Source organism: Hylobates moloch, unplaced genomic scaffold, assembly GCF_009828535.3.
Source record: "Hylobates moloch isolate HMO894 unplaced genomic scaffold, HMol_V3 SCAFFOLD_3, whole genome shotgun sequence".
Classification (NCBI taxonomy): Eukaryota; Metazoa; Chordata; class Mammalia; order Primates; family Hylobatidae; genus Hylobates; species Hylobates moloch.
In genome coordinates, this window is record NW_026652278.1 from 50,268,541 (window position 1) to 50,295,675 (window position 27,135).

A 27,135-nucleotide genomic window follows, 5' to 3' on the forward strand; every position below is an offset into this window, starting at 1 on the left:
ACCCCAATGAGAATCACTTACTGTTTTTAAGTCATTTATAATATTTACTCTGACTGTTGTCAATAAGATCCCTCATATCTCTAAATAAACCCTTTCAAAGATACTGAATAAACTCCATAGAGAATATTGATGAGATGCTATTTGCTATTTTCTCACAAATAATGCTCACACCTTGCCTGTCCCGAAGTATTAAGATAAAACCAAGCACATTAATCAATTTTCACCAAAATATATTCAATAAAGAAGATCATTTTATCAAGCAAAGTAAATATGTTTGTAAGGATTTATCTGAAATGTGAAGCTGCTACTATTGAATCTTCCCTCTTTATTAATGATTTTTTAAAAGAGAATGTAATATAACAAAAATCACTTATTAATTTTGATGGTACCACACTATCAAATTTTCTGACACTAAGTATTACTTTCCAACAGTAATTCATCATGTTCATATTGACCTTTGGGATGACTGTAATAATCCTCTACTATATGTTAAATGAGGCAGTGATACCACTGAGCCAAATTGAATGACTTAATGCATTTTCTGATTTTTTCTGAGTAAAACATATTTTTAAATAATAAAGTTGGCCGGGCGCGGTGGCTCATGCCTGTAATCCCAGCACTTTGGGAGGCAGAGGTGGGTGGATCACGAGGTCAGGAGATCGAGACCAACCCAGGTAACACGGTGAAACCCCATCTCTACTAAAATACAAAAAATTAGCTGGGCGTGGTGGCGGGTGCATGTGGTACTAGCTACTCGGGAGGCTGAGGCAGGAGAATGGCGTGAACCTGGGAGGCAGAGCTTGCAGTGAGCCGAGATCATGCCGCTGCATTCCAGCGTGGGTGATAGAGCGAGAATCCGTCTCAAAAAAAAAAAAAAAAAGGAATAAAATTATCTGTGATTGTGAGCAAACATATCTACACACAGTTGTGAATTTGAATTTTTAATTATGCACTGCTAGGACATTGAATGAAGGATGAAAAAAAGAATTATTCTTTGTAAATTATATGTTACTAGATGAGGTCACCATCAACTGATTTGTTGGCAAATCAATTAAAAAGTCAAAAACGTTTTTGACTAATCTACATACATTCAATCAACATCCATCTTCTCTATTTCAACCACATATGCTCTTTCTCATCTTCTCCAGCTATCTTCTTGCCATTTCTTAAACTTATCAGCATATTCATCTTCAGAGTCTGAATTTATTCCTCTGTCTATAATGTAAATTCCCTGGATGAATGCATGGCTTACATCTTCAGTCTTAATTTCATACAGTTTTGCTCCAATGTAATTTCCTCAAAGAAACAAGTCCTCTATCTGAAACAGCATCACTGCCTCCTCAGTTGTTCATCACACTTTGGTTTCTTGCTCTGTTTCATTTTTTCTCCCTGTCTCTACCTCCATGTGGAAAGTGGTTTTGCCTGTTTTCGTCTCCGATGCATCACCAGTACCAGAACAGATTCTCACACAATATAGAGTGTCAATAATCTTACCTTGAAGAAATAACTAAGCAAATAAATGATTAATGAAATGACTGATGGATTGAACAACAAAATTATGTATTGGGCATGTGTTCAAGATTGTTTGTAACAGGGAACGAGAGAATTGCAAGCAGGTGGTCTTTACTTATATTCTATTTCAGCTGTTTTGTTGTAAAAATGAAGACAAATTTGGGAGAATAATTTTACTACTATACTTTGACTAGGAACTATTGTCTTTCTTACTCAAAACCAACTTCAGAAGCAACCCTCTCAACCACACCCAAGTCTGACAACTCAAACCACTGCTCTGTAAAATTGTAAATTTTCAAAAGCAAACATACAAATGACAGTAAAAGTAATATCCTAGTTTCCAATGTGTCCTGAGGTACATGAAAATAGCTTAGTGCTAACCAGGTCAGCATTTTTGGCTTGAGAACCAAGGATTACTGTATGACAAAATGGAGAATCTAGAAAGCAAAAACTTGGATCAATAGTAAAAAAAATCTTGATTCTTGACATCAATGGCAAGTTGCTTTGGTGGATTTTTTAAAAAAGGACTCAATATATTAGTATATATCTACATTTTGTTGAATAAACCCATTTGAATTTAATAAAAAGTAGTGTACTTTAACAGTGCATAGATTATAACAATTTCATAAAAATTTTATATTGAGTATACTTAACAGACTCATTTCTATTCATACTGAAAAGCAAGTATACATTCTTTGCTTAAACTACACTACCTGATATAAATATAAAATAAATGTTCATTTTAGTATATCTGTCAAATTTGTATGAAGTAGTCATAGATGAAGGGAAAGCAAGGACTTTCATATTCATTAAATCACATGACATACTTACATTTAGCCGAATTACATAAGTAATTCAATTTAGGAATACTTGGCATTTGAATATTTGTTTTGGAAACTGCTGTAGGAAGTATTTTAAGTCAAAAAAATTTTCAAGATAGTTTTTGAATTACTATTTATATCTAGTAATTGCTAAGAACCTTTATACTGTTGATTACTGCATTCTATTCAAAAGTGAAGGTAGTGATAAGATTTTCAGTGTCTTAACAGGGAAGAAACTCACAGCTCAATTGTCTCAGCAACACAAATCTGAAGAAGTCTAACAGTCAATATCGGATCATAAGGAATGGAAGAAATGAAATAACTGTTTATGGCAAAAGGAAATTTAGAGAAGAAAGGCCTTAAAGACAGGGAATGGTAAAATCTAAGACCTCAAGAGAGCCCGTGTAAGGAAGAGAGGATGGAGAAATACTGCTTAGGAAAAGTTCTGTACAAAGAAAACCTTCATGAGCTTTATTTCAAAGCCAGTAATTGAACTTTGGTGCTTCTTCCACTCTTACATCAACAAATTTCCACAAGCAACTCGCTCCCCAAATAACTTAAAAAAATTATACAATCTAAATGTAAACTTCTTCATTGACTCCATCATGGCATCCTTGGTTGATGTTGCTTTCAAATTATGGAGATACCTCAGAATTACCTTTCATTCCCAAATTTACTGAGAGTGTACAATATATTTTAAACTTTAAAGTCATGAAGCTCCTTCAGGGTGGGTTTTCTAATCTCTCACGTAGTGATATCCTTTTGTCTCTGAATCTGTCCATTTCTGTACAGTCACAGTGGTGTGTTCTAACCATGACTTAAAATCATTTTCTCCTTCTCTTTACGTAGCAGTGCCTGTACACTTCAGCAGATTCTGAGAATTAGTTTGAATGAGTGGTTCCAAAGTATGTTTAATGTCAATCTATAGTTGCTGTAAAGCAGCCAAGGGCTCTGATGTGGCTGGCACTCAGTGTCAGGCCTTCAAATAGACCCAGAGTAACTGCCCCGCCTCTCTCCTTTCAGTAAGCCTTCAGTGCTATAAGCAACTTAGAGTCAAGAGAAACTAGAAAATATCTGTTCAGAAAGGTATTTTAGACATTCTCATTTAATTAAACATAGATAATGTGATCTGTTTCTCTAAATGCATTCTCCCCTCAAAATGAAATTACATACTAAATATGCTCTACATGCTAGTTCAAGAGCTTTCTGGTGGTAGTCAGGAACCAACATATCTCTTTGTGTGTCCACTTTGCCCCTTTACCACATAAGCTTAGTATTACCAGCAATTGTGATGAAAATAATCTCTTGTTCAGCTCAAGACGATGTAATGAATCTGTCATTAAGGTGCTGTTGAGGACAAAGATCAGGAATTGAAAGCATCTAACAGAGCCCAGGATGAGAAAGAAGTTTATGGATCTCTGGCTGTTAAATTCATAATTCTTCCAAGCATGCACATATGTATAAATGCACTTGACATATATATTCACAAAGAATATTTCCGTCCCACAAATTATAAAAGTCTTTGAGAGATAGAGACGTGTATAAATAAGTGTTCTATAAATGTAGCTCAATGACTTACATAAACAATTAGCTATAATTAAAAACATGAGCTATTTAAATGCTTTGCTTTAGTAGTGAATGCATTTAGCTATAGAGATTATTTAGCAATACAGATCAGTTAAGTGAGCCACAGGCAATTTGACTTGAAGTAAATTTACTAATTTAGCTGATTAAAGATTTGTTAGGCCTTTCTTTTCAAAGAAGCCTCAAAGTCTTTATAATGAGTGCTCATCATTCTGGTAAAATAGGAAACCCACATGTTTTATTACTACCAATTAAAAGACACTGGAAAGGATAAATTAAGAGAGTATAGAGCAAAGCTAAAAATAACTATTTCTTTTCTTTATTTTTTTTCAGACAGGATCTCACTCTGCCACCCATGCTTCAGTGCAGTGGAACGATCTCAGCTTACTACAACCTTCCCTCCTGGCCTCCCAGGTTTGAATGATTCTCGTGCCTCAGCCTCCCAAGGAGCTGGGACTATGAGTGTGTGCCACCACACCTGGCTAATCTTTGTATTTTTAGTAGAAGCAGCGTCTTGCCATGTTGGCCAGGCTGGTCTTGAGCTCCCGAGCTCTAGCAATCCAGCTGCCTCAGCCTCCCAAAATGCTGGGACTATAGGCTTGAGTCACCCAACATGGCCAAAAATAATTGTGTCATTGGGAAGTTTAGATTGCCTAAAGAAAAATATAAAAACATATGCATGGATTGTTTCCCTTAGATTTTTAATACGAAAATGATTAAAGCACTACATTATAATATCTGGCAGAGGTTCATTTGATCACCATATTTTTAGAAATTTAATGCAAAAGAGAAATGCAAAACATTTACTCTCCAGATCAGTATTTATACTTCTTGCGATGACTTAAATAACTCTGGCAGCTTTCTGAGTAGTTGGCAGTTTCTGCAAAATAGGCCAAGTAAGGAGCACAACATTACTATACTATATCATGTCATTTTCTTCTAAAACACAAATATTGAACTTTTACCACCTGCTACTGTACAGCAGTGCTATGGCAACATCTTCGTAGAGTTCCTAAGCTCCTTTGAAAAGTAGGATCTAATCAGCACAAAAGGAAATAAACTATCATCATTGCTGTTGCTATAATTACCTAGTTGGCAAAATAAGCTCTATACAGAATCACACATTAAAACAAATTTGCTTAGGAAAACTAAATGTTTTACTTCAGCCCAGCTTATATTTTCAAATGAATTGGTTAACAATTAGAAAAGAAATTGTTGATAAACTTTGCATTATGTTTATCGAATTTTATTTCTGGTTAAAAAGGTTAACTGTTTTCACTGTGGAATATTTAGAAAATATAGATTTCTATCTTTAAAAATAGTTAACCATAAGGAAGCCATAATTCATCATTGTAACAGAGAATCTTTTTCCATATATCTTTTACTTTATATTACTTTGATATTTTTTCTCTACTGTAGACATATTTGGGATTTATTTCCAAATTACATAAATGCGTCATAATAACTCTAACTCCATATGATTTTATTATCAATAAGGATAGATTTTAAAAACATAATCAAAATGTTCACAGTTTTGTAATACTTAAATTTGTTTAAACAGAGGACAGCAGTACTGTAGATATTTCTGAGTGATTTCAAAGAATGTGCAGGAATATACGTCTGTGTCAATTTTTTAAATGAGTAAAAGGAGCATCTGTAATGCAACAAAATCAATCAGGAAGAAGTAACTGATGCAGGAATTGCCTGTACACGTTTTCAAAGTACATGTACATGTGTAGATTGAATTACAAGAAAAAGGTCACTTTCTAATAAGGCAATTGATATAATTATTTTGTAAGAAATATAAAAGTGCAAGCACATACTTTAGAATAAATATTAAGTACAAGCTTAATGGAAGAGTCTATCATGTAATTAGCAGACAAAATGAGCCACAGACCACATTTACATACTTAGTTTAAAACAGAAACAGAGTCCCAAGAGATAACCATTTTATTGCTGCCTAGTTGAGGAGAAAACACTTTCAATATTTCTACATTAAAGTTCAGAGAGTCAAGGTGGCTGATGCAGAACAAAAACACTAATGATAACAAAAAAAAGTTTTTCCAAAGAAGAACTTGATATGAATTAGATATTAATTGTTAACTACTTCAGAAGGCCCAAGTGAAAATTCAGACTTCTTTCTCTGCTCTTGGCCTTATTTCATGTTCCCACTTTCTAAGCACATTCGGTTTTCCCATTAATCAGTCACAATCACCATATCTAATCGACTGTGGATCTAGATCCTTACCAGATCCTGGCCAATAGAAGTTAGCAATATAAGGCTTATTTTGTGGACCACTTCTTTGGAGGAATATGCTGTGTTTCTGTTGGATGACTATATACATGATAGTCAACTTCCATCCCATATCTAGATGCATTCTTGAGATGACTCTGAATCAAATAATTTCTTTTAAACCAAAACTAAATATTTATATTAGTTGAATGAGACTTTTATAATGTATTTCAAATAAAGCATGAATTTCCAGAGAGTGGCATAATTTAAACCCATACTGGAGGGGAATTATACATGGATTTGGGTTGAAACTTTCATTTTAGTACCTCTACTCATAGCATATTGAGAATTAAAATCTGAAGAAAACCCTCTTAGATAAGACATTTGTAAAATAAAAAACTCACTCACCATTCCGACTCTCTTCGTCAATAGCAACTATGGTAGCTGGTGGTCCTCCCCTAGCTAGTTTGCAATCTAAAGAGAGAAAATAACCAAAAGCAAGAATTGACTGCAGGGGCACACACACTGAGAAAAAAATTCATTGAGATGTATATTAATATTTAAAAAGGAAAATCTTGCAATCTAATTAATATGAATCACTACATTTAATATTATTTAAAAACATTTTATAATAACCACATAGATTCCTTACCACATCATAATACAGTCACTTTGTGCATCACAAAACTACTCAAATCTTACTGAGAAAACACCAGCAGGGACCACTGGAGAGCAGAAGTCCTTCAGGACAGAGATAATGGGATGGAAATTTAACCCAAAGAAATAAAAGAAAGGGATGATTAACAAGGATAAATTGTAATTAAAGCATCACAACAGAAACAAACATAATTGGACTTTAATTGTGATAAAGGGTCTAATTAGAGAGAGTGAATAGAATTTTAATAATGTTCTAAAGAGAATAAAACAAAGACAGACAAGCAATGCTCATGAGGTTGTTTGGGGTTTTTATTTTTGTCATCTTACCCTCATATTGCCAGTCTGGAGTCAAAAGTATAGAGTCATCAATGGGAGCAGATCAGAAAAATGGAAGAAAGAAAGGAAGAGAGAATATATGTATATATTTAATGAGAGATTTAAAGATATACAAAGCATTATACAATAACAGTATCTAATGATTTGTGGAAAGAGAATATATAAACTCTATCAGATTTTCTACTTCTAATATAATGTTAACACATTTACTGGATAATATACATCATTAGCATTTTAAAAGCCATTACAAAAAAGACTAGAAAATAACATAAAGTGAATTGGTATTTTTCTTATGAAAAGAAATATACGAATTACTTATGAACAGTCTGTTATCCGTATGCTGAAAAAACTTTAAGAATAATGTCTGTCAAGCAGTAGTGATGATTAATTCATTATTTCAAACACTGCTAATATCCTGCCAGGTATCACACGATAAAGAACATAAAAAATAGTATCATGAGCTATAATATCCATGACAGTTGAAATGTGAAAGCTTTGCCTGCAGGATGTCAAATATGCATCTCTGAGACATGAAGTACTCTCCTAGGAAATACTTCTTGAGGCAGAGAGGGCTATGTCATGCAGTTATACATACATGGCACACTCCTGTACAGCAGTGCAAATTCATTTTGCTTAAAGTTTTCCAAATTTGTGTGTTATTTGGGAAATAATTTCAAGGTTTATTTACTTATTTATTAAAATTCTGCCATTTATTATGTACATATACATAAATAATTAGGCCTTTGGGAAGCACTGTTCTGTATTGTAAGGTATGTACTCTCTCATATGAAGCAAAGAAGCTGGGAGATCTACAAATTTTCTCTCTCTACACTTGTCAATATTGAAGGAGTTCCAAGTCATAACATTTTCAGATCTAAAATATCTCACACTCATTACGCCTCTTCCTCTCTTTATGCCCTCCTACCGAGCCCAGCACTACACTATTTGTCATCTCTGCTCTTGATTTAGTTTCCTCGCAGATCTCCCAGAAGTCTTATTCTCATCCTGCATTCATCTATTCCTTTCACGAGAATGATTTTCATGTACCCAAATCAAAAGTGAAATAATGGCACGCCTCTGAACAAAAACCTTACATGTTTCTTTTGGAGAAAATGAAAAAAAAAAAAAAAAAAAAAAAACAAGAACAAAGTTTCTTCACATGGCCTTAACATCCTGTATTGAGAATTAAGCAACCTGTCCTTCAATTACATGAATCCTCTTACTGTTGCTGGAATGTAGCTTGTATTTTTAGCGAAATTTTGTTATCTAAATTCATTGTTGCCTTTTTGTGCCTAACAAATCTCTGCTACTTTTTGTAGAATTAGATATTTCACATATTTGCACCTAGTGCAAATTAATTTTGATTAAGCCTTCCAAATTTTCGTGTTACTTGAAAAATGATTTCAATATTTCTTTATTTACTGTTTTATAAAATTCCTCCAATTATTATGCACATAGAAATGAATAATTAGGCTTTGGAAAGCACTGTATTGTACAGTATACACTCTCTCATATGAACACACACATACATATTACACACACTCATGTCACTGCGTGCCAATGCCATAATACCTACTGAAAGTGGATAAAAATTATGTATTTTAGTGTGAATATTGGTAGAGGAATAAATATTTAATCAACAACTTTATGGGCAAGCAGAATATGGAAAAATAAAAGAAGGGGAAATTTGGATATAAATATTTTTAAACCTTTTTACAGTTTGTTACTAGTAAGTTTAAAGGTAGGCTTTATGAAGCTAAGCCAAATAATATCTTCATATTCCAGCCCTTCCTCACTCTCCACCTTTCCCATTCTCAAAGTTAATTCTCCATTCATACCAAACCAAATTTATGTTTTTTGCATCAACTGTTAAAATATACTTTCCACTCTTCTTCCTCTGGTTAATTTTATTCCTTTTTCAAGAATCTGCCTAGGCATCACCTCTTCTTGAAAATCCTTCTCCTTGTCATTCTAGATTAAGTGCTTATTCTCTGTATTCCTGCAGTACACACTGTATCCCATTGGACTAATTGCCCCATTGGCACAATACTAATGTGTCTTTCTCTCTCACAAGAGCTCCTTCAGACCAAGCCTGCATCATTTTCACCTTGGTAACCTCAGAACCTGATACTGGTCCTGAAAGAATGTTTGTTGACTTTTTCCACAATGTAGTGTGCTAAGCTACAATCTTCCATTAAAACCTCTCCATAAGAGCAGATCAGAAGTCTCTGTTCTCACTGTCCCCTCAATAGCAGAAACAGCTAAGAAGAAGCTGCTTAACTACATTTTCTCCTGCAACAGTACCCTTAGATAATTCCCACTAAGATTTATTATTTTAGTAGATTCAAAATTCTCCCCAATAAAACATTTTTATATACTACATATACTTCTGGATAAATACAAAAATAATTTAAACTTTTTTAAGACTCAAAATACAAAACGAAAAGAGGTTAGGCAGACACATAACGAATAATCTATTAATATTGTTCATAAAAAAGTGTTTGTTTTTAAATGATGCATTCATGACAGCATAATTAATTAGTTTTGAAGTGCACAAAAGCATTTTTAATAAGAACAATTATATTTAGAATTGTCTTGAAGAGAAAGTAATGTGGATGTAATAGCCAACTATATATTATGTATGAAAATATCCAAATGTAAATCAAAGGGAAGACTAGAAAGCAATTTGGGGGATGGGGAGATTGTACCCTATGGTCTGTGGATCATCTGTCTGCCACAGAAAAGTCAGGTGAGCTGCTGATACCTCTACCTTGGAAATGGACCTCCTTAATCTATTTAATTTCACCCTTGACTGTCCTGGTTAAATCACAAATTATTGTTTTTCATGCCTAAAGTTTCTAGCCTGTTAGGCCTATACTCATTTTCCATATCCAATTTGTTGTAAAGTACAGGATATGAATACTAATAACTGAATGCTCAGTGTGGCTTATTTCTGCAAACTTGTCACAATGCTAAAAATGAGCCATATATTTAAAAGTATTCATATGCAATAGATGGGATTTAAAATCCAAAGAGAAGAATTAAAAAGACAAATAATGACTGATCTCACAGATACTAAACCTGTGATACTCTGTTTTCACTGTAGCCTGAATTTTAAGAGCATGTTACAGACAGGTCAGACAAAGGCTTTTGAAAATCTAGATTTTCCAAATATGCTCATTTCATAAAAATGAGAGCAAGCAGCCAGGAATTAAAATTCTATTCCCACTTTAGCCTATTCTCAAAATGTTCTTTTAACGTTGATCAATTTGTTTTCAATAAAACTTCAAAACTATTAACTTTAAAAAATATATTAACAGAGTAATTGCCCTTATATGTTAATAACTTGTGTATTGAATTTCCTACCCATATTTCTCTTTTGAGCCTGGGTCACATTTGCCCAGACAACTTCTGTACTTGCAATTTCAAAGTTGTCTTAAATGTAGCCCTCCAAATCGCATCTCAGTTGCTATCATAGCCCAAAACTGGATATTTTCAATATATATTATTTCAGTGAATGGCATGATTCTGCACCAAGCCACATAAGTCAGAAACCAGGAAGTCACATTTCACTTTACCCATCTTTCTAGCTTTCCAAAATGCACCGATCAATAAGTCTTGAATTTAATTCCTAAAGAAAAACTTGTCATATCCACTCACTGCTTTCAATCTGCAGTGGTACCAGGCTAATCCTGTCTCTCACCTAATCAAATAGGTTTTCCTAACTGCTTTCCTTACAATCAATCTTGCCCTTACTCTAATTTTCTATCTTTAAGCAGAGTGATCTTTATAATTAAAACCTTGCTTATTTTTAAAATAATTTACCATTTATTTTAGGTTATAAGCTAAAATATTTTGGCCATCTACAACTCATCACAAATATGATTCTGGAATGTAAACTAACATATTTTATATAACCTACAAAGTCCTGCACAATACGCCTTCTCTTTCCCTCTCCAGTCTCATCTATTGCCATGTCCCTATTTTCTCAAAGCAAAATAGTTTTTGATCCCTTGACTAGGTAAGCTTCCCCAATATATACTCTCATAACTCTGCCTCATAATATCAATTTATGATTACTTGATTCTTCACAGAAAGAAAACTCAGTGATAATATCGACCTTGTTTCTATTCCTCACGGTTGTGTCCACAGGGCAGATTTTCCTGGCACATTTTTGATTCCAAGCGATTATTTACTGAATGCAAAAACAAAGGGCCTCAATCAAATTTGTAACAATAAAATTAAAACAACACTCTGTGCATTAATTCCCTTTTTTCTTTTTAATTTTTCAAATGTCTTTCTCAAGTGCAAGTACAGCAGGTCCTTGAATGACATTGTTTCACTCAATGTCATTTCATTATAACAATGACAAAAAACAACAACTAATTCCAGGCCTGAGCCACCATCTGTGTGGATTTTTCAAGTTCTCCCCTAATCTGTGTGGACTTTCCCCGGGTAGTCCAGTTTCCTCCCACATCTCAAAGATGTACGTGCTAGGTTCATTGGCATGGTTACATGGTACCAGCGTGAGTGAGTGTGGGTGTGTGTGTGAGTGGCCCTGAGAAGGAATGGTATCCTGTCCAGGGTGGGTTCCTGCCTTATGCGCTGAGCTACTGGGCTAGCAGGCTCCCTGATGTGAGGCTCTGAACTGGTAAATAACTATCTCACTTTTTTTTTATTAATCTTTCTTAAATGCATGTATAGCTCACATTTACTTCAATATTTAATATAAGAAATTTTTTGGTCTTTATTTAGATGTGTGGCGATGTTTTTGTAACCATAACTATGCCATAGGAACTTGTTTATATTTTGTTTAGCCTATAATAAAATCTGTTTCATTATATGCTATTTCATTTAAAGTCTCAATTTCCAATAACCTATGGACAATACTAACTGAAGACTTACTGTAATGAGGAAAAAATGGACAGATAATTTGTTGTCTAAAGATAAGGTCATTGGTGATATCTCAGCAGATGTGAAAGGCTACCAATAAAGTAAGAAAGATGCAGATAATTCTGCAAGAATTTGAGGTTATTTGGAACAAGTTGTGAAAGATTAGAGAGAGCTCACAATAATAGACAAAGTAAAGTGATGAAATAAAGGAGAAAATGTTCACTTGCTTCCAGTTGTCTATAATTTCTATTAGAATTCCAAGCTGTTTTATGATTTTACCAAATTGTATCTTAAAGGAATAAAACTAAGAAATTTCCAATACTAAAGATTAAATTATATCAAAGATCAACTTACCTTTTTTTGTCATCTTAGAATTTTTAAGCTCTTTCCTTACAAGCTGCCTAAATCACCAGTGAACTCTGTGGCACCCAGTAGAGTATTTGACTTAACATAATCATTTAATTTATTTGCTGAATTAGGAAATATCTTCCTCTATGGAAAATAAAATGAATAATTCATCATATCCTTAGCTTTAACCATTTCAAATCTTTGGGGCAGTGTTTTAAGATGTTAAAGAAATGGGTTTCTAATATATTATAGTGGTTGTGAACATGTGCTTTGGAGTCACAAAACCCAACTTCAAATCCTAACTTTGGTTTTTAATAGTTGTATAATATTGGACAAATTATTTAACCTCTTGTATTTCATTAATGGGGATAAGAGTAATTACAACTAACTCGTATATTTTTACAACAAGGACAACATGAGAAAATCTATGGTAATTTCTTAAAAGAGTGTCTGGCAAAATGTACAGGCAGAATAGGCATACATTTGCTTTTTATAGTATCCTTATTTTCATGAGGAATATATTCGAATAAAATGTTTTTTCTATTTTTTCCTTTGATCCAAGGGTGATAGTAAATATAGTAAACAAACCCTCTGCTCTCCCAAATATTCAGTGAGGGCAGATCTTAGTTATATATGGAATTGTGAAATATATTTTATTAAGAACAAAAGTAATTACATGAAATGTCACTGGTGGTCTGTAGGGACAAAAATTTGCTTGAATTCCTATCCCAGATACCAAGCTAGATATACTCTGATGGATTAAATTTACTAGGGAAAAATAGACTCCTTGAACTTGAAGCTTAAGAAAAGTAATGGGGTTCTCACAGTCCTCTACTGGTCACAGTATGCCCTTGAAGTGAGTTGGTGAGATTCCACAGAAAGATCAAGAAAGAGTTGCAGATTTTGTGAAACCTCTATTCCTGTCAACATTTCTCTATTACCAGTTTGGTTATTCAGGGTCATCTAGTCTCTTGTTCATGTGTTTGTACTTACACAGACACAGACACACACACACACACACAGACACACACACTCTGAATCTATTGCTAAGTTCAAAGCAATTTGGCCTCTCATTCAAAGAGGGTACTGTGTTCTCTTTAAATTTCATGCTACACAAGCATTCTGTTTTCAATTTGCATGTCACAAGCAGCAGCAGAGGGACTGTTCTCATTTTTCCTGTTGATCTTTGGTATATTCATTTCCAGGAAAATACACACAGGAGTGAAATATTAAGACAGATATTACTTGTTTTACATTTTAACTGCTTCATCCAAAAGAAAAAGTTTGATCTTGAATTTATAAAATCAGTGGAACAATAATCTAACTTGTATGATCGAAAGTTACAGTCAACAAAGTAAGGGACAAAGACAATGATTGAACAAAAGCAAAATAAACTGAGTAAACTTAAGGATATAGCAAGTAATTCAGTTTCAATTCAAGAACAGGATATGCTACTTGTGTTACTCTCTTGGCATTACTATTTGCAGATTTCAGATTTCACCATGAAGGGAGCAAATGATATTTTATGTACCTTAGTGTCATTATTAATTGAATTATATAATTTGATGAAGACTTTAAAACAACATTGTCTAGTAATATCCACCAAATTCATTCAAGGTAATTACTCAACATCATTGCTTTCATCAGTACAATTCACTGTAGAGACCAAAGCTACCTCAATCTGTACTTTTTAAAAAAACAATTTCCTATTATTTCATTTTATTCTAACTGGTCTATCAACAACAGCAGACTTGCACATAAATGGCATTTGGTCAGAGACAAGAAGCCCATACTTATTCTTAAGAAATTTGGCTGGGTGTGGTGGCTCACGCCTGTAATCCTAGCACTTTGGGAGGCTGAGACAGGAGGATCATGACGTCAGGAGATCGAGACCATCTTGGCTAACATGGTGAAACCCCGTCTCTACTAAAAATACAAAAAAAAATTAGCTGGGCATGGTGGCAGGCGCCTGTAGTCCCAGCTATTCAGGAGGCTGAGGCAGGAGAATGGCGTGAACCCAGGAGGTGGAGCTTGCAGTGAGCTGAGATGGTGCCACTGCACTCCAGCCTGGGTGACAGAGTGAGACTCCGTTTCAAACAAACAAAAAAAAAGAAGTTTAGGGTTCTAGGGGCTTTAGGAAAAAGGCAGGATATGAAATAAATTGTCAGTAGAAGGCTGCTCCAAAGATGAAGTATATAATTTTAAGATTGCTTTTGTTAATTGAAAATATTATTATACTTTCTTATTTTATAGTATAAAACTATACTGTAAATACATTGTCAAAACATGTTAGTCTTTGTATTCATACATAATTCTCTTACATATAATTCATACCACATGAGTTAGAAACTGCTTAGGTTTTCCTTCCACTGTGGGTTACAACTCTTCTTTTCTTGTCTAAGCTTCCAGCAAGCAACCATGACTCAATTTGAGGAATTTAAGATGAATAGAACAATTCTTGGTCCAAGGTGTAATATTACCACTGACATCAAAAGAGGCCATATAATGTTGTGGTTAAGAACATTGAGACAGACTGCCTAGGTTAAATACTAGTCACATTTAACACCTTGCTCACTCTTAGGACCTTTGAAAGTTAATTAAATTCTCTCTAGCTCAGTTATATTATTTGTAAAATACATGTTGTTTTAGAGTAATGTCTGGCTTATGGAAATGCTTTCTATGTTATTGTGAGGTAAATTTTTATTCTAACCAAATGAGCAAATCACTTAAAATAACATGTCTGTTTTTTAAAAAGCAATGTCATATTTCTTTAAATATTTCAGTAGCAGTTTCTTACATTTTTAACATTCAAAGGAAAAACAGATTTTATTAGTAGATCAAATAAGGAATGGGGCATATGTTAACTTTTTAAAAAATAATTTCAAATTTTCTTTTATATTTAGGAGGTACACAATATGCAGGTTGTTATCTGTGTATACACTGTGAGGTTTGGGATATGATTGATTCCATCATCAGGTAATGAGCATAGTACTCAATAGTTGTTTTTTAAATACTTGTCCCTCTTCCACCCTCTCCCCTTTTCTAGATGTCCAATGTCTATTATTGCCATCCTTATGCTCATGGCTATGCAATGTTTAGCTGCTACATATAAGTGAGAACATGAATTATTTGTTTTTCTGTTCCTGTGTTAACTTGCTTAGGATAACAGCCTATAACTGCATTCGTGTGGCTGCAAACGACATGATTTCATTCTATTTTTATGGCTGCATAGAATTCTATGGTGCATGTGCAGCACGTTTCCTTTATCCAATTCACTGTTGACGGGCACTTAGATTGAATCCATGTCTTCGTTATTGTGAATAGTACTGCAATGAACATACAAGGGCATGTGACTACTTGGTAGAACAATTTGTTTCCTCTTTTTTTTTTTTTGAAACAGAGTCTCTCTCTCGCCCAGGCTGGAGTGCAGTGGCGCGATCTCGGCTCACTGCAAGCTCCGCCTCCCAGGTTCACGCCAGTCTCCTGCCTCAGCCTCCCGAGTAGCTGGGACTACAGGCGCCCACTACCATGCCCAGCTAATTTTTTTGTATTTTTAGTAGAGACGGGGTTTCACCCTGTTAGCCAGGATGGTCTCGATCTCCTGACCTTGTGATCCACCCGCCTCGGCCTCCCAAAATGCTGTGATTACAGGCCTGTGCCACCGCGACCGGCCACAATTTGTTTTCTTTGAGATATATAACCAGTAATAGGATTGTGAGTCTAACAGAAGAGCTGATATCAAGTCTGAAACTACTGTAAAATATCAAGGAGGAGAGTCTGCTCCCTAACTCATTCTACAATCCAGCATCACCCTGATACCAAAACCTACCAAAGACACAAGGAATAAAGAAAACTACAAGTCAATATTCCTGATGAACATAGATGCAAAAATCTTCAACAAAATACTTCCAAAGCAAATAAAGCTGCACATAAAAAACTTAATCTACCATTATCAAGTAGGCTTCATTCCTAGGATGCAAGATTGGTTCAATGTATGCAATTCAATAATTGTGATTTATCACATGAACAAAATTAAAACAAAAAACCATAAGGATTTGAGAATCTCCAGATTTCCACATTGGCTGAAGTAATTTACATTCCCACCAATAGTATACAAGCATTCCCTTTTCTCTGCAGCATTACCAGCATCTTTTGTTTTTTGACTTCTTAATAATAGCATTTTGACTGGTGTGAGGTAGTATCTCATTGTGGTTTTGATTTGCATTTCTCTGATGATTAGTGATGTTGAGCATTTTTTCATGTTTGTTGTCTGCTTGTATGTCTGTTTTTGAGAGATGACTGTTCATGTCTTTTGCCAATTTTTTGATGTGGTTATTTGGTTTGTGCTTGTTAAATTATTTAAGTTTCTCATAGATTCTGGAGATTAGACCTCTGCGGGTGAATAGTTTGAAAATACTTTCTATCATTGTGTAGGTTGTATTTTTACTCTGTCAATTGTCTTTTTTGTCGGGCAGAAGCTCTTTAGTTTATGTAGGTCCCAATTGTCAATTTTTGTTTTTGTTGCAATTGCTTTTGAGGACTTGCCATAAATTCTTTGTAAATGCAAACATCAAGGATAGTGTTTCCTAGCCTTCCTTTTAAGATTCTTACAGTTTGAGGTCTTACACTTAAACTTTTAATGCATGTTGAGTTAATTTTTGTAGATGGTGAAAGTAGGGGGCCAGTTTAATTCTGTATATGGCTAGCCAGTTAACTCAGCACCATTTGTTGAAAAGGGGTCCTTTCCCTCTTCCTTATTTTTGTCAATTTTGTCAAAAATCAGATGATTGTAGGTGTGTGGCTTTCTTTTCGGATTCTCTTTTCTGTTTCATTGGTCTATGTGTCTATTTTGTACCAATAACATGTTTTGTTACCAGTACTATAGCCTTAGAGTATAGTTTGAAAAAAGCTATGTTGTTTTTGCTTAGGATTGTGATATGGTTTGAACTTGTATCCCCATCCAAATCTCATGTCAAATTCTAACCTCCAATGTTGGAGGAGGGGCTGGTGGGATATAATTGGATCATGGGTGCAGGATTCGCTCTTGCTGTTCTTGTGATAGTGAGTGAATTCACACAAGATCTGGTTGTTTTGAAGTATGTAGTACCTTCCCCTTCATTCTCTTCCTCCTACTTTGGCCATGTACCCAGTCATGCTTCCTGTACAGCCTGTGGAACCATGGGCCAATTAAACCTCTTTTCTTTATAAATTACCCAGTCTCAGGTAGTTCTTTATAACAATGCAACAACCAACTAATACAGATTGCTTTGTCTATTTGGGTTCTTTTTGTTTCCATACGAATTTCAGAATTTTTTCTAATTCTGTGTAAAATGGCATTGAAAGTTCAATAGCAACAGCATTGAATCTCTTGATTGCTTTGGAGATTATGGCAATTTTAACAATATTGATTCTTCGAGTCAATGAGTATGAAATACTTTTTCCATTTGTTTATGTTATCTATGATTTCTTTCAGCAGTGTGTAGTTCTCCTTACAGAGGTCTTTCAGCTTCTTTGTTAGACGTACTATCTAAAAGCCCTACTTAAAAGGCACAGAGTGATGGGTTGGATAAAGTAACAACACCCATTCATCTGGTATCTTCAAGAGACCCTTCTCACATGTAATGATCCCCATAGGCTCAAAGTAAAGGGCTGCAGAAAGATCTATCATGCAAACAGAAAACCAAATGCAACAAGGGTCACTATTGTTATATCAAATAAAACAGCCTTTAAACCAACAACAATAAAAAAGAACAAAGAAGGGCATTATGTAATGATAAAGGGTTCAATTCAAAAAGAAGACTTAGTTATGCTAACTATATACATATGCAATATTAGAGCATCCAAATTCATGAAACAAGTACTTCTAAACCTACAAAAAGACTGACATAGCAAACAATGATAGTGGGGGTCTTCAACACCCCACTGACAGCATTAGACAAATCATTGAGGCAGAAAACTTCTGCAGAAATTCTGGAGTTAAATTTGACCCTTGACAAATTGAGCATAATTTATGTTTACAGGACACTCTATATTATCAACCACAGAATATACATTCCTCTCATCTGCACACAGAATATACTCTAAGATCAACCACATGGTTGCCCATAAAGAAAGTTGCAAAAAATCCAAAAGAAGGTCTTTCCATAAAACAAGTCTCAAAGAAATCGAAGTTATACCAACCACATACCAACCACAGTGGAATTAAAACAGAAATCCATAACAAGAAGATCTCTCAAAAACACACAAATATATAGAAATTAAGCAACTTTGCCCCTGAATGAGTTTTGGATTGTAAGGAATTTTTAAAAAATTCTTTTAAATAAATGAAAAAAGGCACGCAAAATACCAACATCTCTGGGATGTGGGAAGAGATATGTTAAGAGGAAAGTGTATAGTGCTAAATGCCTACCTTAAAAAGTTAGAAAAATCTCTGATTAACAATCTAACATCACATCTAGAGTAACTAGAAAAACAAGAACAAACTAAACCAAAAGCTACCTGAAGAAAATACATAACTAAAATCAGGGCAGGACTAAATAAAATTGAGGCACAAAAATCCATAAAAGCGTCAGCAAAACCAAAAATTGGTTGTTTGAAAGGACGAATAGGATCCATAGACCACTGACTATATGACTATATAAACAAAGAACAAAACAGAGAAGATTCAGATAAGCACAACATAAATGACAAAGATGACATTACAACTGGTCCAACAGAAACACAAAAAATCCTCAGAGACTATTATCAACACCAGTGTTCACACAAACTAGAAATTATAGAGGAAATGGATATATTCCTGGAAACACACAATCTCCCAAATTTGAATCAGGAAGAAATTAAAACCCTGAACAGACCAACATTGAGTTCCAGATTGACTCAGTAATAAGAAACCTACCAACCAACAAAAGCCCCACACCAGATGAACTCACAGCCAAATTCTACCAGATGTACAAAGAAGAGCTGGTACCAAATCTACTAAAACTATTCCAAAATATCAAGGAGTAGAGACTCCTCCCTAACTCATTCTACAATGAATGCCAGCATTATCCTGATACCAAAACCTGTTAAAGACACAAGGAAAAAAGAAAACAATATTCCTGATGAACATAGATGCAAAAATCTTCAACAAAATACTTTCAAACCAAATAAAGCTGCACATAAAAAACTTAATCTACCATTATCAAGTAGGCTTCATTCCTAGGATGCAAGATTGGTTCAATATATGCAATTCAATAAATGTGATTCATCACATAAACAAAATTAAAACCAAAAACCATATGATAATCCCAGTAGATGCAGAAAAAGCTTTCAATAAAATCCAATGTCTCTTCATGATAAAAATCCTCAACAAACTCTGTATCGAGGGAACATATCTCAAAATAATAGGAGCCATATATGACACACATACAGCTAACATTAAACTAAATGTCACGAAAGCTGGAACCATTCCCCTTAAGCACTGGAACAAGACAAGGATACCATTCTCCATTCTCACCACTTCTATTTGACATAGTACTAGAAGTCCTAACTACAGCATTCAGGCAAAAGAAAGAAATAAAATGTACCCAAACAGGAAACTAAAGAAGTCAAACTATCTCTTCTATAACCAAGAAACCCCAATGACATCACCAAAAAGCTCCTGAAACTGATAAATGGCTTCAGTAAAGTTTCAGGATACAAATTCAATCTATAAAAATATATTAACATTTTTGATGTGCATTTAACATACTGAAATCATGACTTAATACATTTCAGTATATAACCGTCGATTGTTTAAATTATATAGTGATAATTGAGCTATACTTTCTTTTTAAAAATTATCTGAGGAATGTTTATAAACTAAAAATAAATAACTCTTGTTTGATACATACAGTAGAGAGTAGACAGCTTCTAAAAGCTCTTTACATGGTGAAATAAGATCTGTTATTCTAAAATCTTCCCAAAAGAACTTTTCTGTTATTAGCTTGTTTTTCAACATTATCCAACTTGTTTCTGTGTTTTGTAATTGAAATATAAAGGAGAAAGGAAAAGGATAAGTATTTGTGTCCATGTGGATAACAAAATTATTCATCAAACACTTTATGAAAAGCAGCTTTTATATCCATCTTGTTTCTGAAAGCTAATTTGTTATTTTTTCTAATTATTCTTAATGAGGAGGCTCAGAGGAAATTCTTAATCATGATTCTTACAAAGACGTTCAACAAGGTCAAAAGATGAAAGCTGCAGAATCAATGTCACTGTTTAAAATTACAGTCTTCCAACAGAGAGATTCTTAGTAAGTCTTTGTTTAGAGTACTTTGACTACTAAATAAAATTATTTGCCACAAGACAATTATGTGTACTTAAGCTGCATTAAAAAAAGCAAACTGTATGGATTAATTTTTGAAACAAAAATTTTAAGCATTTAATTACTTATTAAAGAACATATCCATGTAAATATGTCCTTAGTTGTCTCGTTTTGACATACGTTAGCATGAAATAGATGTGCCACATTTACAAGGTACGGGATGTTGAAGCAATTTTCCTACTTAAATGAAGTAATATAGGCTTATATTTCTGGAACTTCAGAAGACTATGCTAATATTTACCTTTCTGTTTCATCATCTAGGATATAACTATTTTTCACTTATGTGTGAAGCTGGAAAGTTGTTAGACATAGCAGGAAAAAGTACTTCGTATCACTGGCTGGCAGAGAAAGTTTATATATTTGAGTTTATACAGGTAACTGGAAATTTAGAAGTATTTTCATGTTTGTTGTTATTTTCTTATTCCTTGTTGTCATGAAGAATGTTTGGACTGAGGTTCTACTATGAAAGGTGAATATCCAAGGGTAGAATGAGTAGGGACTGTGGCTGAGAGTTATGAAAGAAGATTCTGAAAAAATAACAAAAAGCATAAAGCAAATATTTCCTACTTTTTCCAAACATCACATCTTGCTTTCTCAGAAATTTCTCTGCTACAAACCCACCTGATAACAACTTCCTTAGAGCCACAGAGCCAAAGTTATTACAGAGGAAAGTTTCATATAGAATAGGAAGTTCCAAATGAACCTATGTTCTTTTTGATACGGGAGTACTGGGAAGGGAAGAGCGTGGTCCCTTTAAATGACATGGAAGGGGGAAAGGGAAGTGCTGAGTGGAGAAGGGCATGGTCCCTGGCTAGGGCTCCGTAGGTGAAGACAGACGCTCCTGTTTTTGTGCCCAAATGTGGCATTTTCCAAGACCACCCTGGCCCGCCATGCCCCCATCTTGGGCCTATAAAAAGCCGAGACCCTAGCAGGCAGACACAAATACGGCTGGACGTGGTGAGGAACACATTGCCAGAAGAAGACATAAGCGGCTTCTTATGTCGAGGGAGGATGTCGAGGGAGCACACCAGCGGAAGAGCACACCGACAGACACTGGCACGCGTGCAGGCCACCCACTGGTGAGAGGAGGCAGAGTTTGGTCCGGGGAAGTTGGAGGAGAGCTGGGCCCACTCAACTCCGAATGTTCCAACCTCAAGGGAAAACCATCTCCCTTCTGGCTCCCCCATTGGCTGAGAGCTGCTTCCACTCAATAAAACTTTGCAGTTGTTCTCCAAGCCCACGTGTGATCCGATTCTTCCAGTACACCAAGGCAAGAAACCCTGGGATACAGAAATCCCTCTGTCCTTGTGATAAGGAAGGGGGTCTAATTAAGCTGGTTAACACAAATCGCTTGTAGATGGCAAACTAAAAGAACACCCTGTAACACATGCCTACTGGGCCTTCAGCTGTAAACATTCACCCCTAGACACTGGGGTCAGAGCCCCACACCCTGCCCATTTGCATGCTCCCCTTGAGGTTTGAGCAGCAGGGCACTGAAGAAGCGATCCACACCCCCAAGGCATGCCCTGCGAGGGGGACAAGGGAACCTTTCCCATTTCATTTTCATTGTTTCACAATAAAGAAGTGACAAGGGGCCGGGCGCGGTGGCTCACGCTTGTAATCCCAGCACTTTGGGAGGCTGAGGTGGGCGGATCACGAGTTCAGGAGATCGAGACCACAATGAAACCCCGTCTCTACTAAAAATACAAAAAATTAGCCGGGCGTGGTGGCGGGCGCCTGTAGTCCCAGCTACTCAGAGAGGCTGAGGCAGGAGAATGGGGTGAACCCGGGAGGCGGAGCTTGCAGTGAGCTGAGATTGTGCCACTGCACTCCAGCCTGGGCGACAGAGCGAGACTCCGTCTCAAAAAAAAAAAAAAAAAAAAAGAAGTGACAGGGGATGGATGTCTACCTATGTCAACTGTTTTTAAAAATAATATTTCATGTAATGAACTGGACTATGAAATTTGCTCATATGATTTGGGTCATTCTTGTCACACCCAATTAAAAAAAAGTTGAGAAGCCAGGGGAAAAAAAATCAGGACATGTAGCATCGCTCTGGAAACGTAATTTTCTGCAAGTCTGGCTGTTGAAACTGCCTATTCTAACCCCAGACAGTTTTATCTGTAACCGCTGAGACAACCTGCAACTCCAGGGCTAATTTTCCCCACTGCTGTTGCTCACCAAACGGAGTTGGCCAGCTCCCCAGAACCTTACTAGTCCCAGTGCATTTTCTCTAAGAGCAATACATAACATTTCTCATTTTTATAAAATCACCAACCTTCTCTTTGTTCTTCAGACATGCTGAAGACCATCTGGTCTGTGTGTATGCTCCAAGCTGTGATTCTTTATTCTCAAAGAAAACATTAAATTTAGAGGTCCATCTCCATATTTCTATTTTGACTTCAACAATCCCATTCTGCATCATAAACCTTGAGAGAATAATATCCAACCAAGTCAGATCAGTAATTTGATCTGACATTTCTTGGGCTGAAAGAAAACTTTTGTTGGCAAGTTTAGCAAAAGGGACTTTGGCCACATGCTGAAGTATGCATATGTACAAATGAATTACTTCAAGGAAAATGAGCTAGGATACCAGTTTTTATATTGGCCATAAGGATAAAAACATATTATTGATTAACTGCATTTTTTGGAGCTTGGAAGTTTTCTTGAGAATTCTCTAAAACTAAATATAATAAAATGCTAAGACAAGTATTTTACCACCCTTGACATTCAGAAATGAAGTCTTTGACAGTTTGTTATCCGCATATATAACATATGATGAGGAAAGTTTTATGTCCTGCTGAGCTTAGTTCTCATAGGCTCAATTTTAGACAATTTCTATACAGATGCCTGCAATTTTGAATATCTGCTGCTGTTTATGAGGCCTTCCCAAGGGTGGTACTCCATATTTAATTTAATTGTGTTTGCATATATCATACATTTGGCCAACAGTAAGCTCTAAGAGCACTTTATAGTTGATAACAACTTCCTTTATTGCTTTCCAAGCTATATGATTTCTTACTTTAAAACCAGCCTTCCACCTTCAGTATTGTTAGTTCTAATGGCATACACATAATGGTTTTCTCTACCATGTTCAAAAAGAGGGTAAAACTACTAAGAGTGGAAATTAATCTGTTAAAAATTTCTGTTACATTAACAGCATTTTATTATATCTCTCCTCAAATTAATTTACTTGAGTGCAGTGCTAGAATTGTTATTCTGTTGTTAGACTTTATGCCTTAAATTTTGGTAATATGTCTATCATCAGGAGGTTGAGATTTTCAAAAATTTTCAATTATCATAATCAGAGACAAGGACTAGGAAATGAGATCAACTTAGTCCCTCTAATCACAAATGTCTGTATTCTAAAGCTCATGAACTTGACACTAAGGGAAAGCCTCAGAATGGATTAGAAAATGCTAATAAAAGTGGAGAACGTGTAGGAAAAAAAAAGACCTGGCTAAAGGAAGGCATGTTTCCAATTTTAGAGCGAGGACAGAGAAATTTTTACAGTAGATATAAGAATTCACAAAGCATAGTTGTCTGGAGCAAATAATGTCTTTCTCTACTAAAATAGCTTCAATACTACTTTGTTGCAGATTGTACTAATTAACAGTTATGTTAATGATGGTAACTCATCATCACAATATTTATTTTATGCAAACTCTAACTAACAGAAAAGTATGCAATATATTTTAGAAAGATTTGTATCCATAGAACTTATAACCAAAACAAATGTTAATTAAAATAAAGTAATATTTTTCTTCTGTCAAATTGTCAAAATTTTATTAAAAATAATAGCCACTGTTGGTTCAAGTAAGGAATTAAAATTATTTGTTAATGTTGGTGTAGCTATAAGTTGTTTCTATATAAAGATGGAAGGAGAGAAAGCAAGGAAGGAGGGAAGGAAGGAAGGAAGAGAAAGAAGACAAAACGGAAAGCCAATATACCAAGAACTTTTAAAAACTGTCCTTTGAATGAAAAATTTTACTTTGGGATCTATAGCAATATAGAGATAATTAAAGAAGTATATATTGCTGCTAAAAGTACTTATAATAGTAAAACATTATATATGTTTATTAAATCATTATGATTTAAGCATACTCTGTAATTGTGACAGATACTGTATATTGGACCACCCACTCTAACACCTCTTCTTGTATTTTGTGTGTGTGTGTGTGTGTGTGCACTATTGAGGCAGACAAGCTTAAAACTGCACTTTCTAGACTCATTTGCAGATAGAGTCTACCTTGGAATCTGTGAAGCAGAAGACACTCTCATGACACAAGAACATAAAGGAACAAGTGAGCTAAAGGGAAGTCAGTTAATCACCGGGCAGGAAGTGTATGGTTCTTTGGGGGCAGCTGTGGTAGAGAAATTAGAGCAGCCCCAGGTTATGCTAGTTGCCATGATGGGGATTGTACCTATGAGGTTTCCACTAGAAAGTTCAGATTCATGGTTAGGTATTTATTTGGCTCTCATGATCTCGCCTCTGTGGCATCCAAGCTTAGTTTTCTGATGCTTCTAAGTCACTAGACCACATTAGTAAATTCATTCCAGATGAAAGAGGCTACGTGGATTCTATGAAATCGGATGAATGAATAAGCCATTAAAATATATATTCGTGTTGTTACATAAATTTTGATGGGATGAGTAATTCTCATGAAAAGTCAAAAAATTATAAAGCAGGTTTTAGAGCTGTCTGTACATTCTTAGTTTTGAGTGTGAATATATAAAGTCTTTTTAATGTTAAAGACTAAATAAATGAAACATTATTATTGTTATTAGTGATTTCCTATTGAATTCCTAAATTGCTTTTAGGAATTTATTATAAGAAAATAGTGTCCTTTGCATTTATTATGAGAAAACATGATGAACACAATTTGGAAGCAAAAATAAGGAACTTCATTTGTTTAGAATACTTATAGCAAATATCACAGAGATTCTAAATAGAATAATAACCTCATCACAATATAACGTAAGAAACACTGTAATGTGAAATCTGTTTTGTTAAAACACATTTAGATTTAAAATTTCTTAAGCCATTGGAAATGCCTTATCAGTGTCACACACTGAAAACTTCTAGAAGTTGTCATTTCATCTGATACATGAAGAGCAATAGTTATTCCTTAACACCTCCTTCAACACCGCATGATTCTCCTCAATTCATATTTTGAAATTTGACATATGGCACTGACGGTGATACGACAGAGAGAATCTCAATGTGTCAATGACTTCATATTCACTTGGGCAACTGAGCTAGAGTCTTCTGCTCCATGAAGGCTGTAATGACATTGTGGAAAAGCTATAGGCAGGATTGAAGGCAAATACAAACCAGGGAAGAGCTATCTTCCAGTCAATATTTGTTGGCATTTGCTATATTATAAAACTTCAAGCGCTCTCCCATTTTTCTGTTCAATTTTTCTTCCATTCATTGCACGGTGAGATACGTTCCACCATGAACAAAGGAAGTTAATAAGATTTTTCAAAGATACAATAAAATAGATGAAGTTTAATATGACATTTACCCCTATTGTTTCTCAAACAAAATGCTTTATATACATAGCAAGCTGGCTTGTTATCCATCTTCTGTCACTATTCTCTTTGTTTACTATTATTTTGTTTTACCTTTTCTAAAATGTCAAATGTATCAGACACACAATAGAGTCTCTGATATATTTGTAGAGCTTAAAAATCAATAATAGTATAATAAAATGAATATTTACGTCACCACCACCTACAATCCGAAATAAAATCTTGCCAATACCTTATAAATTTTCTGTGTGCCCTTTGATAGACTTTTGCAAGTTTTAGGGCTGTATATAGTAGATTTACACAGCACAAATTCTGCAACTTGGCTATTTCTCTGCATTATTGTGTTTTTAGGTTAATCCATACTGAGGTATATACTTTTAGGGAAATAATGCAGTAAAGTATTCCATTATATAACTAGATCATACTATTTACCTGTTCTTTATTGGAGAGATTACTGTTGCAATAATTTTTATTTGTATTATGAACAAAGACCAGATGCATATTCTGGCATATCTCTCTTGGTGCACAATTTGAAGAATATTTTAGGACATACCCTTAGGAATGAACAAAAGTGCTGTGTCATGGGCATACTACATATTTGTATTTACTTAGTTAATATCAAATTATTTTCCAAATTGGCTATGCCATTTTCTCAGTTGCCAGCAATTTCAGAATTCCTTTCTCCCCATCTTCTATATGATTTGATATGATATTAAACTTTTGTCATTTTGATTGTTGAGACTCGATATTTTATATTCTTAAATTTACATTTTTTTCTGACTACTTGGCAACTTCTCATGTGTTTAATGAGCACATGCACCACCGCACTCCAGCCTGGGCGACAGAGTGAGACTGTCTCAAAAAAAAAA

At 34.8% G+C, this 27,135-nt stretch overlaps 1 protein-coding gene and 1 pseudogene across 2 annotated transcripts in view; one reads left to right on the top strand and one right to left on the bottom strand.

Annotated features, from left to right (window-relative positions):
* PCDH15 (protocadherin related 15) overlaps positions 1–27,135 on the bottom strand; it is a 1,777,335-nt gene that overhangs the window by 700,929 nt on the left and 1,049,271 nt on the right. For both annotated transcript variants that reach the window (XM_058436255.1, XM_058436254.1), the window contains one exon: positions 6,559–6,624. In XM_058436255.1, coding sequence (XP_058292238.1) covers positions 6,559–6,624 — 66 coding nt within the window. The remainder of the gene's footprint in view (positions 1–6,558; positions 6,625–27,135) is intronic.
* Positions 21,730–27,135, top strand: part of LOC116478176 (neurofilament medium polypeptide-like) — a 63,639-nt pseudogene continuing 58,233 nt past the window's right edge.